The sequence below is a fragment of the Triturus cristatus genome, chromosome 7 (genome assembly GCF_964204655.1).
Source record: "Triturus cristatus chromosome 7, aTriCri1.1, whole genome shotgun sequence".
In the NCBI taxonomy this organism is placed as follows: Eukaryota; Metazoa; Chordata; class Amphibia; order Caudata; family Salamandridae; genus Triturus; species Triturus cristatus.
In genome coordinates, this window is record NC_140590.1 from 174899826 (window position 1) to 174917305 (window position 17480).

The 17480-nt window shown below is 42.5% G+C and overlaps 1 protein-coding gene across 1 annotated transcript in view; it reads left to right on the top strand.

The window, feature by feature from the left end:
• The window catches only part of LOC146809155 (IgGFc-binding protein-like), a 108094-nt gene that overhangs the window by 51104 nt on the left and 39510 nt on the right, over positions 1-17480 (top strand). Inside the window, exons 4-8 of the mRNA XM_085615955.1 lie at positions 267-607; positions 8803-9376; positions 10635-11233; positions 13446-14013; positions 14968-15563. Of these exons, the coding sequence (XP_085472081.1) occupies positions 267-607; positions 8803-9376; positions 10635-11233; positions 13446-14013; positions 14968-15563 (2678 nt within the window). The remainder of the gene's footprint in view (positions 1-266; positions 608-8802; positions 9377-10634; positions 11234-13445; positions 14014-14967; positions 15564-17480) is intronic.

Consider the following 17480-nt stretch of genomic DNA (forward strand, 5'->3'; position numbering starts at 1 on the left):
AGTTTTTCATCGAAATTCTAAATTGTAGGTTGAATTTCCATGTGAACAGCCCATAGTTATGAGAGAAAAATCCCACCAATGCTGATTCCGTGAATCAAGAACACAGTTTGTTGTTGTCATATATGCAGCAATTTGTACACCTACACTGAACATAGGTCTACAAATGTTTAATGATTTGGTTGCATCATTTGCTGTTTACCAAACGGACTAGTGGTTATACTGTTCATCCTTCACATCCTGTTTGCCCGCTTTTTATTTGTGTTTAGGAAAAGCCAAGGCCTCCTGCAGCTCAGTGTCCTGCCGGAAGAAGGAGACATGCCAGCTCATCAATGACAGCCCAGTGTGTGTCCCACAGTCAGAATCTGTATGCTGGGGGTGGGGAGACCCACATTACCACACATTCGACGGCCGCAACTACGACTTCCAGGGCACCTGCACCTACACCATCGCCAAGACCTGTGGTGCGGACAACACTCTGCCAGTATTCAACATTAAGGCAAAGAACGAGAACCGAGGCAGCACCAGAGTATCCTACGTCAGCTTTGTAACAATTGAAGTCTATGGCTACACCATCTCCCTGATCAGATTTGAATACGGTCAAGTCAGGGTAAGGAGACTGAAGCTGAGTTGTTTATTAATCCAAGAGTTTTATGAACCGCTTTACAGTAGCATTTAATCATTTCAGCGCACACTAGAGATGTTAACTGTGAATAGTTTGTGAAAGCAAGAGAAGTTAGAGTCCAGCGGGGAGGCGCTGTTCAAAACACATATGAGCACATTGGAGTTTGAAGTTTGTCTGTAGTCTACATCTGATACCCTAATCCAGGAGAATTTATTAATTGAGAATGAGCCAGCAAGACAACCACTTCCGGATACACTGCTCTTCCCTATCTACTGATCCGAGTGGGGGAGGGGAGGGGAGTTTGAGAGGGGGGAGATTAGTCGAAATGTAACATAAACATGGATCATCGCGCAAAATAGTTATTATAGAGTGGACACAAATTCATTGTTTTAATCAATTGTGTCATAACAATTACTACAATCCTAGGTATAAAAATAAACAAGTTCAATACAATTGCCAAATTACATTCCATGTCCCTAAAACTATTCAGTAAAATCAATCACATCTTAGTGTAAGATATCAATACATTTGTAACTGTAACTTTGTTTAGTACAGGAAACAAAGCAAATAATAAGGCTATACGTGGGTTCCGACTATCTGATGTCAAATAAATTACAAAGTGGTTTGCCGTTATAAGGCTAAAAACATATTGAATGTACAAAAAATTTATGTAGCAATAGCAATATATACATATCTATTCTACAAAAGATTTCAAAGGACCATATGTACTAAATCATTTTCCGATAGACATAGAATGGGTTAAACCCTTTGATACCTTTGGCCCAATGTTACCAAACAATGTGCAAAAACGCTTAGAGGCGATATGCATACTGCTTCCCTCCATAGGCCGTTTAACAAAGAAGCAGTCGACTCTTATGGCAAACTACACCTCAACCATTTACATTCCAGATCTGTTACAATCCTGCAATTTCTTCTCTCTAACAGATGAGGGTGAGCAAATTAGTCTTGGCTATGCTGTTATCGGTGGTAGTGGTCAGTGAAGAAAAAGTGCTTTTTAGGTCTCGCCTGGCGTTGCAGCATGCATGCTTTGCTCGCTGTGCATGGCTTCTTGTAATCAATATACTTTGAAAAGTGGAGTTTCGGCTCTGCCCGTTATTTTGATTGGTTTGCGTTATTTTGCGTCATTGGTTATGGTAAACGGTGTCTTTTGATTGTGACTGAGGCTTTTTATTCCCTCCTGGTTTCCGCCCTGTCCTCTTTTTGCCCCGCCCACCCAGACTGGTTCTTTTACTTGTGGCGTTATCCAGTGTCCTTTATTTAGGTTGTTTAGAGTTGATGGGTATCAATTGTGAACTTCTCTAAGTCTAAACTTTTAGCGATGGATGGCTTTATTTAACAATTGTGGTTATAAATATTAATAGTCCATAAATAATGTATCAGCACGGTGCCCGTTTCACGAGCGCTGCACTGATTTTGCTTTCACTTTTGGGATGTTTTCCCAACTCCAGAGCAGAGCCGGCAGGCGGACGAGCTAGAGGGCTGTGCTGCTTGCCTCAGAGCAGGGGGCTCTGCTGTTGGTGCCTGCCCTGCTCCTCGCAGCAGCCCCGGCCATGGATTGGCTCTTGTCGCCCTGAACAACTCGAGTTATGAGCTCTATCAGCGCGCACCACGCTGGTTATGCTTTCGCTGTTGTGTAACTTTCCCTGCTCCTCCACCCCACCTTCTCTGCTCTCACCTCCCCCCTTCCTCGCTTGCAGTCAGTTACCGGGCTCCAGCTTCCACGCTGTTTTTGCCAAGCCCGTCCCTGTTTTAATTGTCTCATGCCCGCCGCCAAATGTAAAGTGTTTTGCCTTCGAGCGCAGTGTTGATAACCGGTGCATATGTTACCTCATTCGGTGTCCGTTCTGTTCCTAAACTCCTCCATTGTGCTTTAGATCCCTTAAAAGGGTCGCAGCATTTTAAATGTCATGTGCCCCTCTCTGAAACGGTGACCATCTGTGGTAACAGCGCTTGATTTAATTAATACTTTTTCAGCTCGGAGTAAAGATCTGCTTGATATAAATTCTGGCCCCAATACTTATTGTCGTTTCTTAGTAGCGTGTCTAGTTTCCAGCATTTCAGTGGCCCCTGCTGGAGCACTCACCCCCGTCCCACATCCCTGCCTTCTTTTCTCCTGGGGTCGTCAGTTCCTCGCTATACTATCACTGTCAATCAAAGTTGTTTTTCTCCAGTGCAGGCTGCAGTGTCCGGCGCTGGCTACCGGAACACGCTTCAACTTGTTTAATGCACAGTGGAGAACAATGGGCTCCCTCTGCAGGATCATGGGGGGAGGGATAGGGGAAGAGTCAGAGGAGTGGGGGTAGGGGGAAGAGTCAGAGGAGTGGGGGGGTGAAGGGGGTTGTTCTTCTTAGACTCTGTTTTACATGGTGTGTATATTATCCGGACCCGGTGCCCAGCCTCCCCTTGCTACATTCTTGCACACAGCTTCCTTGGGTGGAGAGGAGGAAAAGTTAAACGCCCCTTAGCCCATTTTTGGTTGTTTTCGTAGTTACAACCGCTTCTCTGCTCGTTTCCTGGGCTCCCCGCGGATCGCATAATGTTAGAACAGATATTTTTAAAATGTCTTTTTAATCCATCGATGGGTTCATATTTAATCAGCTGCAAATCGCCGCCCCAGGACTTTAGGCAACAGCCTTTTATTTGTTGGCCATCTGACAGCAACTAAAACCTTTAGACGTTAGCGGCATTTTTATTTTTTGCAACTATTTACTGTGTACTATAGCAAAGTGCAATAAACAGATAAACACGAAACATCAAGATTTAAGTTTCCCCTCATCTGGACCTGCAGTAATTTCTATTCTGTTTTCATGTTCCTGTGGTGACGCTGCAGGGGGTTCTTTAAACCCTTTACACGTGCTCGCTCAAAGTGGACATTTTGGATACCAGTAGCCTCTTTGGAACCCCCACAAAGACTTTATCATAACATTTTACAAGCTCAGTGGTACTCTTTTTATTTACTGGGAAAGAAGAAAGGCAGAGTAAATTTTCAGGATTGTGCCCTGTGTTCTTCAAATTACAAACACACCTCTGTAGCAGGCACACAAACCCACTGGGCGATTGTGGTGGTTGTTCTCCTGTAACATGACGTTTTCCAAGTAAGCCAAGTTTTAAATGTTGTACTTTGCGAAGAGCTTAACAGCGAAGGGTTAATCGTCATGGTCTTTCATTTCTTATGTGATAAAAGACATTGTCATTTACAATGCCATTTACAACGCCAATAGCTCTAACTTAAGCAAATGCGAGACCTATTGCATTTCTAATGCTTGTTTCAATATGAAACTAATATAACAAAGAGTGGTTAAAACAGAAGTATAACAGACTTTGTTCAAAGACACACTGAAATGTACAAAACGTTAATACTAGATATAAAGCATAAATGGAAGGGGCAAACACTTATGATGAGGATAGCATACCATTCCCCGCCCTATTTAGTGTGAGATCTAGCAATATCTTATCAATTCGTCTCTATATTTATTATTCAGTGAGATGCAGGTAAAATTTATGTCCAAATTTGGTTGGGATAATAAGACCATTAGATGGCACACAGAGTCACATTAGTGCCAATTCTGGAATACAACAGACTCTTAGGACGTACCAGGCATGTTTCTTGACTCTTCCTCCCTTGTTTTGGCTTAGAGTCTAACACTAGTTAAGCACTGGATAAGAATGTGGAAATATGGGATTTGGCTGTTTTGCCTTGAGGAAGCAGTTTGTCCATAAACACACATGTTGTCTGTAACAAGTGAAATATGAAAAGTCTGTTTTACCATTGCTTACAAGATTCACATTGGTTTGCTGCATGTACTTCTTCAAGTCTTCAAGAATAAAGTGATTTTTGTTGTAGTGTGACTCTAAGACTAGGTTTGAAAACATCAAAAACATCTTGTATGGTAAGGTGTTTCTATTGCTTGGGGGATTCTTAAACAGGATCACATGTCAGTAAAGATAGTCCCAAGATAGTCCCAAATATAATCAAACACAATCCACAAGAGTAATAGACAGTGCAGCAAAACATATTTCATCTCCTTTTGAAGGTTTCACATGATGGAATGTTCTCAATAACTAGTGAGTTTCCACCCTTAGGTGCACTTCTTGAAAAGGATAGCTCTGGAGTTTTCCTTCCTCCAGAAGCAAAGAACTACAAGAAGAAGGGGGTCTGATATCTTAGGAGGTCTGACCTCCTCAGGTAGAGTTGCCTCCCAACGCAAATAATAACAGAAATTGGTTTCCTAATTTGAAATTCTGTTGTGGGATGACATTTTTTTATCTTCAAAGGAAACTAAGTCTGTATTTTTCTCTTATGGTCAGAGATTTAATACACTTGAACAATCACATTTATATTCAAATTAAAGACAACAATGGAGGGGCTGTAGTGTAGCACTTCAAATGCATTAAGCCAAGCTTGAACAGCAATGGAGTAATAAATAGGGAAGAGAAATCTCCATTTTGAGAGTGTTAATCTTGAGATGAAGATGGGTTACACAATACGTAATGGCTGAGAATCTGGCCAAGGAATTCTAAGTAATTTGAGATGATATTGTTCTGGAAAGCAGTGTGATAACAGGCTTTGACCCTCGTTATGAATGGCCCAGTAAATAGTCTGAATTTCCTCAACCCTTGAAGTTATCAGTACTAGGGGTACTTGCAACTCTGAGGGTGAGGAAAACCAAGTCTCTAGTGTTATACATTTTGGGCCTAATGTTCTCTTGGAGATTCTAGGCGCTTTCAGCTTCTAAAATCTCTAGGTGAAATTTAAGAGATCTGTGGCGTTTCCACAGGTCTCATGATTCCGATGTGGCTGGTAACTGCCGAAATGGCAGATTCTTTTAATCGACTCTACATCCTCTCTTGAGTTAGAGGATGCTGCTTAATCCCTCCTATTTGTCTCCTGATATGCCGACTCCACTTTATATTATCCATAAAAGCTACTGCAACAAACATTTTTAATTGCAGCCAGTCAATCGAATAGCACAAATTCATGTATACTCAAGACCCAGGAAAGATGGTGGGGATAGGTAGCAGGACTAATTGGGAGGCAGCCGTCAAATGAGAGTTTAACCAGCACTCGGGAAGTTCACTCACAAGTTCCACAAGCACCTTCCGGCACCAGGCGAAACACTGGGGGGAGGGGAGGAGGGGTCACCCAGTATCTTGACCAGCTTCTGAATGTTCTTAGACGCGTTGCTTCAACCCTGTCAGTCACTCTCAATACCAAGACCTGATCCGGATAATAATACCTGACAGCACAATGTCGTTGGGGCCCGGGTGAGGAGAGGGCAGTTGGTTCGCCGCACTGAGGGCTAAACAGGGAACAATCAATGAATGGAGAATGTAGCAGGGGATCCTCATGGAAAAAAGGGACCCTGTACTGTTTCATGTCGTACAGAGTAGCACGCAGGCAATACTGGCACAATGTCTGGTGCGCGGTAATGTGAGCTGCACCAGACAATTCCAGTCTGACGCAATGAAGAATTGCAAACTTAGTACCTCCCTGGGAAGGAGGCACAACGCCTGGTGTGTGTCACTCCGAGTCACACCAGACAGTTCCGGTCACGAAAAATGAAGAGTTGCAAAGTCCGTACCTCTGTGGAAATGAGGCACAGCGTCCGGTACAAGGTGATATGGGTTGCACCAGATAATACCAGTAACATTCAATTAATATTTGCAAATTCCGCATCTCCCTGGAAATGATGCATAATGCCTGGTGTGCATTGATACTGGTCGCACCAGGCAATTCCGGTCACATACACAGGCGCAAGTTCAGCAGTGCCACACAAGGCAGAATGAGGCACTACTACAGGCATGCCTCCACCTTCGAGGGTCAGCAACGCAAGAATTGGATACCGCATGCAATGAACATGCAGTTGGCATGTTGCATTAGAGAGATGCAGCGCAATCGATGAAGCGAGCCACACTGTATCTTGCAGACGGAGAATCCGCTCACCACAAACAAGGCGCTTATGCGTGTTAAGGTCTGCTGAAGCAGGAACTACATGCCTTAGATGCGGGAAAGACTCCTGGGGCTTCACACAAGGCAATCTGGTCTCCAGGCACAATTCTTAGGTACCTACTCATACCACGCTACCATTTGAGATCCAGCAGAAGGTGTGAGCACTAAGAGGGCACCGCTCTCTAGGTGTCACGAGTAGATGGTGTGGGTCTCTTGCTGGAGGTCCTTGATGTCCCTGAGACCCCCACAAGAAAACAGGGGGCAAGCTAAAAATCCCTTGAAGAACACACTTCAGGGTGCCACACAGCAGCAGATAGTCAGCATAGGCCAACCACTATTCAGGAAGTACACTCAGCCCTTCTCAATGGCAGTTTTCCTCCTTGTGCTCAACAGATTCCTCTGGAATGGCAGTAATCCTCCTTGTGCACAACAGATTCCTCTGGCAGTGCCAGGTTCTTCCGTACCACGTTCTCACATGTGTATCTCTCCTCTACTGATGTATGGCTCCACCAGTGATACCGTAGTGTGCCTTCGAAGTTGGGGGTGGTTCAGGGGGCCTCCCTTTGAACGACAGATGTGTCCCCTAAATTCCAGTCCTGTCTGCCATGAGGTTTCGGAATGCATATCTAAATCTTTAGTGGGGCCAGGATCTGACTCTCATACGCCAAGTGTCAAAACCTCTTTCTCCTATCTATCCAGTCAGGCCCACAAATGGCAGAGGTCTGTCGATCTGATTGAATGCCCAGATGTGCTCCCCAGCTTTCCATTAGGGATGGAGTCAAACTAAAAGGCACACACATTGTTCAAGGGCAGAGAAGTGCCCGCTTTCTAACAAAAAAGCATTTCTAAGCTAGTAATGACAAAACCATCTCTACTACAGGAAAGGTGTTGTCATTGCAAATCTAATGATAGAAAACTTTATGAGGCTGCTCCACTGCAATCCTCTATTGCAGCTCGAATTCATTTCACCTATTCTCCAATTTTAAGCTATGGGAAGAGCAAATGTCATAGACAGTGAAAACACACATGGGTATTCCTCACTACCTGGGCAGGGTACACACATAGGTACATGCACTGCCTTCCACCTTCCATTTGCTGCACCCCTCAGGACTTACCCTAGGGGTGCTCTAGTTGCAGTGAAAGGTCCCCAGAAGGATGTTCTAGTGATTTAGAAAGGCCAGCCTGAGCCTATGCACAAATGTGCACACACAGACCTGCCATGGCAATCTGGACACACCTTTTAAAACATCAGGTAAGCACCACTTCCTAAAATCTGTAGGAAGGGTGTGCACACTTTCACACTGTCTTTGCAGTGGGAAAGTGCCCAGAGCCCTAAGGCCACAACAAGAGAATCAGCAAAACCCAGGAGGAAAAAGCAAAATGTTTAGGAAAACACTTCCTGAAGAGTATCAGGTCTAATAGATAAGATATGTAATTGCTGAAGAGTCCTCATCCTCTGACATAATGTGAAAGGGTAAGTAAAGGCATCCAGTTCTATCACCAGCATTACATTTATGTAAATATTTGCCTATAGTGTTTGACATGTGTGGTGGTTATGTTTAGATGATGGTTATTTAAGAATCTGTTGACAGCAGGTCAAGATAGAATATAGCATGTTACAATGCATGCTTTTTCTACACGGTAGGTAACAACGCGGTCATTACAACGACCGCGTTGTTACAATGCGATGCCATTACTACGCAAGTCATTATATCGCCTTGCAGTAGATGGCGCCGTAACATCAAGAATGTATAATTTACTATTCAAACTCCAGCCTATGCAACAGTGGAGAAGGTGTTGGAAAAGTAAATTATACTATTCCTTATGTTAGAGCGCCATCTATTGCAAGTCGATGTAATGACTTGCGTAGTAATGGCATCGCGTTGTAACAACCCGGTCGTTAAGGTTGTTTCCCATCAAGGTAATAGGTTGAGAAGGCGGTCAATTGTAATGATGGAGATTAATTAGGTTAGTTGATGATAATGATGAATTGTAGTACTGCTGAAATTGCGGGTGGGAATTTTAACCAGTGATGTTGATGACGGTTGAGTGTGATGAAGTTTATGTGTGGGCAACGATGCTGGCCTAATGGTAAGGCATATACCGTAGTATAATAATAATAATAGGTTTGGTATAGATAATCTGACCTTTTTATAAAGGCTATTTTGCTAATGCCTTTCATGTTGATAACCAGTGCTTGCTTTTGTAGGTGAACAATGAGAAGTTAAGTCTTCCTGTTATCCTGAATGATGGTAAACTACGGCTATATCAATCCGGAGGAAACATACTCATTCAAACTGATTTCACTCTCAAAGTGTACTATGACTGGAACTACTTTCTAAAGGTCGAAATCTCAAGCAGCTTCTTTGAAAGTATATGTGGCCTGTGTGGCAACTACAATGGAAACCCCAATGATGACTTCATGATGCCCTCAGGATTACTGGCTCCGAATCCAATTGACTTTGGGACAAGCTGGAAGGTAGAAGATGGTGACCGTTTCTGTTGGCACAATTGCAATGGTGTATGCAAGACCTGCAGCGCAGACCTGGTTAAAAAGTATGAAGACCAGGCTGTCTGTGGACTGATAACCAAGTTGGTGACTGGACCTTTCAGAGAGTGCCATGCAGTAATTGACCCCAAAATTTACATGGACAACTGTGTCTATGATATGTGCATGAACGATGGATTCAAGCAAATTTTATGCGGGGCATTGAAAACATACACTGATACCTGCCAGAGAAAGAACATCATGGTCTATGAATGGAGAAGCATAGCTGGATGCCGTGAGTAGAGACTTTCATTTACCTGTCAGGCAAATGTAATAATCTGCATGTTTTTCACTGTAACCGTGAAGCAACACAGAATATGTGCTATTTATCACATCTGATAAATTCTAAACCCTCGTTCTGTCAGATATTATTGAGCGTAACTGCATTAGATAGAGGCGTAAACATGAGGCAGAAAAGCACCACATACTCTGTGAAGTAAGGGTAAGTAGTGCTGTGTCCTAAAGATTTTTAGTGCAGTATAAGACTAATGTAACTGTGCTTATCCTCCAATGTTTCAAAGATCATAATGAGAAACTGAAGAATGTATGAACAGTAGTTTCCACTCTCTATCTCAGAGCTATTTGTTTTGTGAAGCTTGACATGATCACTAGGGAGACAGAGGAAGTCTGAGAGCTGGAAAGTCGTGGGCTAGGTCAAACCTGTGAGCCTCATGAAGCTTTTCACATTCTGATCAATCTTGAAATGTTGAATGACTCTAAAAACAGGTGGGTGATGATGAACCTTTATGATTATTAAGTGGGCATTTTCTTCAGATGCCCAAATAGGTACATTTTGGAGTCTTTCTTAAAACAAAAAAGTGCTGCTTAAAAAACACAAGACACTAATGGGGTTTTTTAAATCAGTGATACTACTGGACATACGCAATACGTAAATAAATGGGTCATTTTCAGATCCTATGCCTTACTTATTTTGTTAGGGTTTGATGGATCTAAGGGCTCTATGGTTTAGAACATATTTGGGAAATGTGATATTCCGCTAACGAATAAATCAATAGCAAAGGTCATTAGAAATTTTTTTAACATCTTGTATTAAAAACCATAAAGGCAAAGCCTCAAAGTCATTATCCTTTGGAAGTGGTGTGAAAACCAACGTCGCCTGTGTTAGGCCATGTCTGATTGGGAGGGGATCAAGTTATTCAGACGGCATTTACTGTTAACTCAAGAAAGTTGCTTAGTTAGCAGCCTTTTTATAGATTTATAGAATTTAGGGGCAATGCATATTAATATTCACATTATCTTCTATGTTGTAATAATCCAGAGGACAGTTGAGGCATTGACAACGTCAAAGTGATGTGCACATGTGCTGCGGCTCTGATTATGTTAGCTGCTACATAGATTTAGGGAGTAAATTTGCTAGTGAGCAATCACTTTGCAATCTTCCACATGTAATTCACTCAAGAGTAAAGAAAAAAATATCAAAGCACTATTTGCCAGTTAGCCAAGTAACATTAACATGTCCTTTCTTCCTGTAGCTGTTCAGTGCCCACCAAACAGTCAATTTGTGACATGCGGCAGTGCCTGCCCTACAACTTGCAACGATGGTGCACTTCCTGAGAAATGCTCTGAGGCTTGTGTGGAGTCCTGCCAGTGTAATCCAGGCTTTGTCCTGAAAGAGGGCAAGTGCATTGCCAAGAGCACCTGCGGCTGTGTCTTTGAAGGGCGCCAGTATGCCCCAGGTCAGAAGTTCTGGGGCAATGATAAGTGTACGAAACAGTGTGCATGCAATCCAGAGACCAACAAAGTTGAATGCAAAGAAACCAAGTGCAAATCAAGTGAAAAATGTGATGTGGTCAAAGGCATCCAAGACTGCTATCCTTTAAGCTATGGCACCTGCTCAGCCTCTGGTGACCCACACTATGTCACCTTTGATGGTGTGAGATACAACTTCATGGGTACTTGTGTCTATCAGTTTGCAGGACTGTGCAAGAAGAGCGATGATTTGGTGGATTTCCAGGTTTTTGTCCAGAATGACAATCGAGGAAGCAAAGTTGTATCTTACACATCCCTTGTGCAAATCAAAGTGTGTGATTTTGATATAATCATCAGCAAGGAGTACCCCAACAAAATCATGGTATGTATATATACATTCTGGTAGTTTTAGTAAATAAGATATTGACAAATATTGCTGTTCATGACAATTATCAACAAGCATCCTATGAGTAATCAAATACCCATGAAGGTTCAAATGTGGTGTTACTGGAATGTAAGTAGTATCATATTCAGAACCACCCTCTGAAGCAATTATTAATTTGGGTATGTATATGCACTTCCAAAGCTGTCTAGCTATTTGAGACTTGATAAAAAAAATGTGAATCATAGAACTTGACAGACATTAAAGTCTGATAGGAAAATCTTACAATTCCATTATGTAGCTTATGTTAAATTTGAATTGATAAAGATTGAAATTTCTAAAAGGCAGTGGAAATGTTTCACATCACACTGTGCTTAAGTGTGTAAAAAAGTGCGTAAAAAATCAATTTGAGACTAAGTGCTATATCTGCAGTCACAATATCAGGATTTGTAGAAATGCATGGTCATAAACTGCAATTATGATTCTGGAAAATCTGCCAGTTTGATGGACTATCTGCCATCAACAATTAAGGAGTAAAGACATGAAAAGGTGTGGTGCGGCAGATAGGCCTAAAAAATGCCCCCAATGCCAACCAATCTGAAGGTTTGCGGTATGCACAAACATTTAGAATGTAAATTCTTACCCTGCAAATACATGTACAAATGCTTCGAGAAAGACTAGAGTAAGTGCCATTGCATGAAAAGAAATGGGTGGTTGTAGAATGATATTCTTAGAGAATGTAGCGGAAGTGGTGTCTTCAAAGTGAAAATTGTTTCTCTGCACAAAAAATCATAATACATTATTGGCGAATGCTGATTTTCTCATCATGCAGCTGTTTTTATCTAGTGGGAAATCCGAGACAGTAAATGTTACAAAGCAGGAGCACTCCTGGACATCTATAACTCAATCCCCAAAAATCTGAAATGTACTTAAAGTATAGGAGAAAACCTATAGGAGCAGATATATTACTTTTGCAGTCTGCCTTTGTGCATAAGATCCAACAGGTTGTGATCATCACCTAAGTTGTACTGGACTCTCCGATCTGACTCTGATACAAATAGGAAAAGCATCAGACATAGTATCACTCCATAAAACTGCAATGTAACAAGACAAAATGCAGACCAAAAACGAAATTAGAAGCCGTCCTAGAAAGTCAAGACTCCAAAGAACACCACGTTGTAGTTCCTAAACTAACAACATAAAAAAGAATGGAAGGGCCTTTGGTAGCGTGAGGTATTGAAAGATGCAAGTGCAGGTTCCTCAAGGCCGCCAAGATAGTCGCCAGACTCTAGAGACACAAGAGGCAGATGTTTACATAACTATGACTCATACAACTTATTTGAGCTGACAAGAGATATCTTGAGAATAGAGAAGACAGAGGAAGTTTCGAAGAGTAGAAGGGGACAGAAAGATGAAACTGAGCCTACAGATGTCTAGGAAGGGGATGGTTAGAACAAATTATTATAGCAAGGAGAAGGCCAGGCAGACTTGATGGACTATGAAGGGAATGAGAACATCTGTAGAACCTCCACACCAGTTTGCAGTTAGCCGTAAAGTAGCTGTTGAGAGAAGTTTACTTCCACATGCATTTGGGAAGCTTGAGGACTGGTCAGAGATATATTTGTTGAAAGCACTATAAAAGGGGCTTCATCAGACATGAGCTCAGTTTCATCTAGATAATCATGATTATATGGTACATACTGACTCCTGGAACAGTTTAATGGTTGTGTGGTCTACTTCAGTCACTAGTGAATAATGTGTATTCTACAACAGCGTCAGACAGAGTGGGTTATTATCCACTATGGTGGACGGTTAAAACAATGCTTGTTGGTGATGCATTTTCAAACTTTTTGGGAATCCGGAGAGCAGTATATCAAATATTACAAAGGAGAGAGGGTGCAGAAGAAAAATACAGACTATATAGGCGTGAAGGGAGCAGAGAGTTGCTGCTGATCACAAGAAAGCAGGTTTCTATCCTGGCAAGAGGTGCAAGTGGGAATGACCCTAGATCATGACAGAAGATGTCTGATAGGATGAATGGGCTGGATTCTAGAGGTGTGAATATCCCATAGCCTTTTGCTACTTAAATTGCAAAGTAACAACAGGTGGAGAGGTTTCTGTGCATTACTATATCCTCTCAGCTACTCTAGGTATATTGTTGGCACTTTGAATAGATGTTAACAGCAATGTACATTCTGGTTTCTCTTTACAGCTGAATGGTTTGTTAATCAACCTGCCCTACAGCGTCGACAATGGCAAGCTCTCAATTTTTAAGCAAGGATATCAATGCTACGTGCAAACCAGCTTTGGTCTACTCGTCACTTACGACTGGCAGTCCTACGTTTCAGTCAAAATCCCTAGCACATACGCGGGTGCCATGTGCGGTCTCTGTGGTGACTTTGATGGAGACAGAAGCAAAGAGCTGACCATGAAGAACAATATCTTAACAACCGATGCAACCGCCTTTGGTAAGAGCTGGAAGGTCAGGGATGTCCCCGGCTGCTTCGAAGCTGACAAGGCTGACTGTTCTGATCTGCCGTCGGTGGAGAGGGAGCAGAGAGAGAAGAAAAAAGAGTGCTTTGTCCTGGTGGATCCTACTGGCCCATTCCGGGAGTGCCATGCTGTCATTGATCCACAGGGTGCTTTCAAAGACTGTGTGTATGACACGTGCTTCTACAAAGGGCGCCAGGACATCATATGCCAGGTCATCGCTAGCTATGCTGCTGCTTGCCAGGATGCTGGAATTAAAGTGTACGCTTGGAGGTCTGCCAAATTCTGCAGTGAGTATATTCACAATTTACAGAAAGGTAGTTAGGATAACCTTTCCAAGTAGAATGTGTGTTGCAATAAATGGCAGTGAGTGTACATAAATTGACATTCCCTCAGAAAAAATGGTCCAAAGCAGAATCCCAAATTATCCAATTGAGGGAGATTCATATATTTAGGATGTCTCCGATGCCCTTCAGATTTCTGCAATACTCGACCAGACATTACGTTTACACTGTGTCAGTTTAAAAGAAATAATCCTCTGTACTTGCCACATGGAGGACAACAGTGGTCACGGCTTACTATAAACTGTTACTTTTTTAAACAGTTTCTGAATCATTACCTTAGGGTTCTATCTCAGGAAAGGGCAAGATATGAAGTTTCTAAGGGGCTTCGTATAAACGCTGAAGATGAGATACAGGGGCTCAGGTGTATGAGAAATTATTTGGGACAAGAGAGATAAAACATAGAGAAAAAGAACAGGGGACAAATTAGGTTAATGAGACAGCAAAGAGGATTGACAAAAGACTACAACTGCGAAGTAAAGACTGAAAAAGGGGGAAATGTTGGGAAAGTCAGTGAGTAAAGTAAAAACAGTAATTTAAATGGAAATATAAACTGTAGTAAATGAAAGAAGCAAATGTGTAGAAGATAAAGTAACTTCCTTGTAGAAATGAAGCCCCTGGAGTCATGGTGTGATATGGTAACCATCAGGAGACAAAATATGTCACATTCATTTTTTCATGTAAGATGATTAGAGTAGAGCATGTTATTTTCTTTTGACGTCTCATTTGGAATCACTAGTATCTTACCCAGAACTGTGAAAGTTACAATCTTCTTTCAACTATCCAGACTTCTGAGTCAGACTGCAGATCCACCCACATAAATGCAACAAGGCAACGACGTAAGGAAGCCATGGTTTCTCGTACCAATCTTTGCTAATGGGTTCTCTGCTCTCTTAATTTTAGGTCCTGTCTGTGGTAAGAACAGCCACTACGAGGTGTGTCCTAGTGGCTGCCCCACCACCTGCTCCAGCTTCACTCGCCGAGTGGAATGTAATGCAAACTGCAAGGAAGGCTGTGTATGTGACGAAGGTTTTGTACTCAGCGGTGGCCAGTGTGTTCCCGCCTCCCAATGTGGATGTGAATACAACGGTATCTACTACAAGTCTGCAGAGGTCTTCTACCCCAATGGCCAGTGTTCCAATCAGTGCACCTGTAAGGAAGGTGGAAGTGTGGAATGCAAAGCATTCTCTTGCAGTGCCAATGAGGAGTGTAAGATAATCAATGGCATCCAGAAGTGCCAGCCCATTGGCTCTGCTCAGTGCTCGGCAGCTGGCGATCCTCATTATCGAAGCTTTGATGGTCTGGCGTTCGACTTCCAAGGCACCTGCACATACACCCTCTCAAGAACCACTGCCCTCAAAAACAACTTGGTCCCCTTCGAAATCAGCGTTGAGAATGAAAAGTATGGAAACGGCAAAGTGGCAGTGACCAAGTTGGTTGTGGTTGACGTTTATGGATACAACTTCATGCTCATGCAGAACAAGAAAGGCATCGTCAGGGTAAGCAAGGGTCATGATCCCATCACACTTTACCCTTTGCACAGTACTCGTACAATCTTAACTCAATCAATCATTCATTAAATCATTGCAGGTTTCAAATGTGATTAATCCTTGCTCTTATATATAAGTATTGAACAACTACTCTTCTTAAGGGTGATTTTCGAAAAGAAGTAAAACAATAACATAACTACAAACTATTATAAGAACTATAAACTCAGTGGTCACAAAATCCAACTATGAACACACACAGCAGGAAGAGGGTTCTTCTGCTATTAGCTAGACTGTGCTAGATGACGAAGCCACAAGTGATTGAATTTGTGCATCAAGGCAGACACACCATGACCGGACGGATACCTGGGGTATAAAGGTCTCATTTTTATGTGAACTTCAGCAGAAATCCCCAGTATAGCCCCTAGAAGGGTAAAACAGTTTCTGTAAGGATCCTCGTATTATGCTGGTAGCTTGGCACAGGTAGCGGTTTTCCCTCAGAGAAAATTCATATGTTTTATTTCACTGCACCAAAAATAAGCTTAAACGCTAACAAATCAGGTCAAATCACCAAACCAATTTAGTAATAACGTATAAAAGATAATGATTACAACAACATCAAAATGACAACATTTGCTTAAGGTATTCATTTTTAAAGGTACAGTAACAAGTGTCCACAAGGAACAATAGGAAACCTGAGAATTAAAAGTGAATGTTTTCCTATGGATAAAGGGGACCAGGTCTCGGGCACCTTTTCAGGCTGACCATGAGGGAGCAAGGGTTGGGTGAAGACTATTGGTTCGCCTTGGTCAATAGTTTTACCTTCTAACATAGAGCCTGACTTTGAGTAAAGAATGGGCCCTGCTGTCCGTCAGGGGGCTCTACCGGACTACCTCCCACTATACATTGAGCTCTCCCCTGGCCCTGTAAAGATCTCTCTGCCTTCAAAGGAGTCACCACCCTGGAGGTTCCTGTAGAGTCACTGAAAGTTTGCTGAGCGGCCACCATATCATACACCCACTATGGCCACTTTTCTGTTGCCTTCCTCTTCGCCATTAGGGAAGGGTGTTAGTAAGTATGTCTCTGGGGAGACCTTGTTGAAATGACATTCTTTAACATGTGTGAGATAACACAAAGCCAGCACTGTCTTTGGGTGGCCTCACAACGTCATCTCTGCCTATCTGCGAAGTATAGGGTTCAGCAGCCTGGCAATAAATCCTCTTAATCACACTCCCTATTCTTCCTGATGGCCTTACTACAGCAATGTGCCCTAATGTCGCTGGCACAGTGATAATTGTGGAGGAATTTCATGCCTCGTCTTATTCTTTGTGGTTAGGAAAAAACCTAATTAAAAGTCACTGCAGGAAGCTTTAGGGGGGAAACTGGTTCTGACGCAGGTTTATTGAGGAGCAAAGTTTATCAATGTCTCCAAAACTGCTTCGAACATTTGTACTTAAAATCTAAGGTTGCCGAAGAGTTAGATTCTTTAATAAAATGTCACAAGAATGGTTCCCAGCTCGCGCTACACAGTCAGCTGGTTTAGCTGGCACCTTAAACACTGAACAGCCTTTTCCAATGTACAGCTGACACACACCTAAGTAGTAATATCTCTTTGACGTCCCTGTTACCGCTGACACATGAAGCAAAGGTACACTTCATGAGGTCATTTTGCAGCTCGGCCTCAAACACCTCAAGGTCCCCTTACAACTGACGTATTTAATGATATAGTTGACCCTAAACATGTGAAATCAGGCGGGCATGCATTCTAACCCTGAAGCTGTGTTTGCAGTGTTAGAGGGCTCCATCAAAGCCAAGTGTCCATGTTTGTAACCCAGTATGTGTGTGGCATAGGGCCACGCTGCATGCTGTAATGGGGTTTTGACTGTAAGCCATTTGCACAGACAGCAAACATTTACATCAATAAACTTA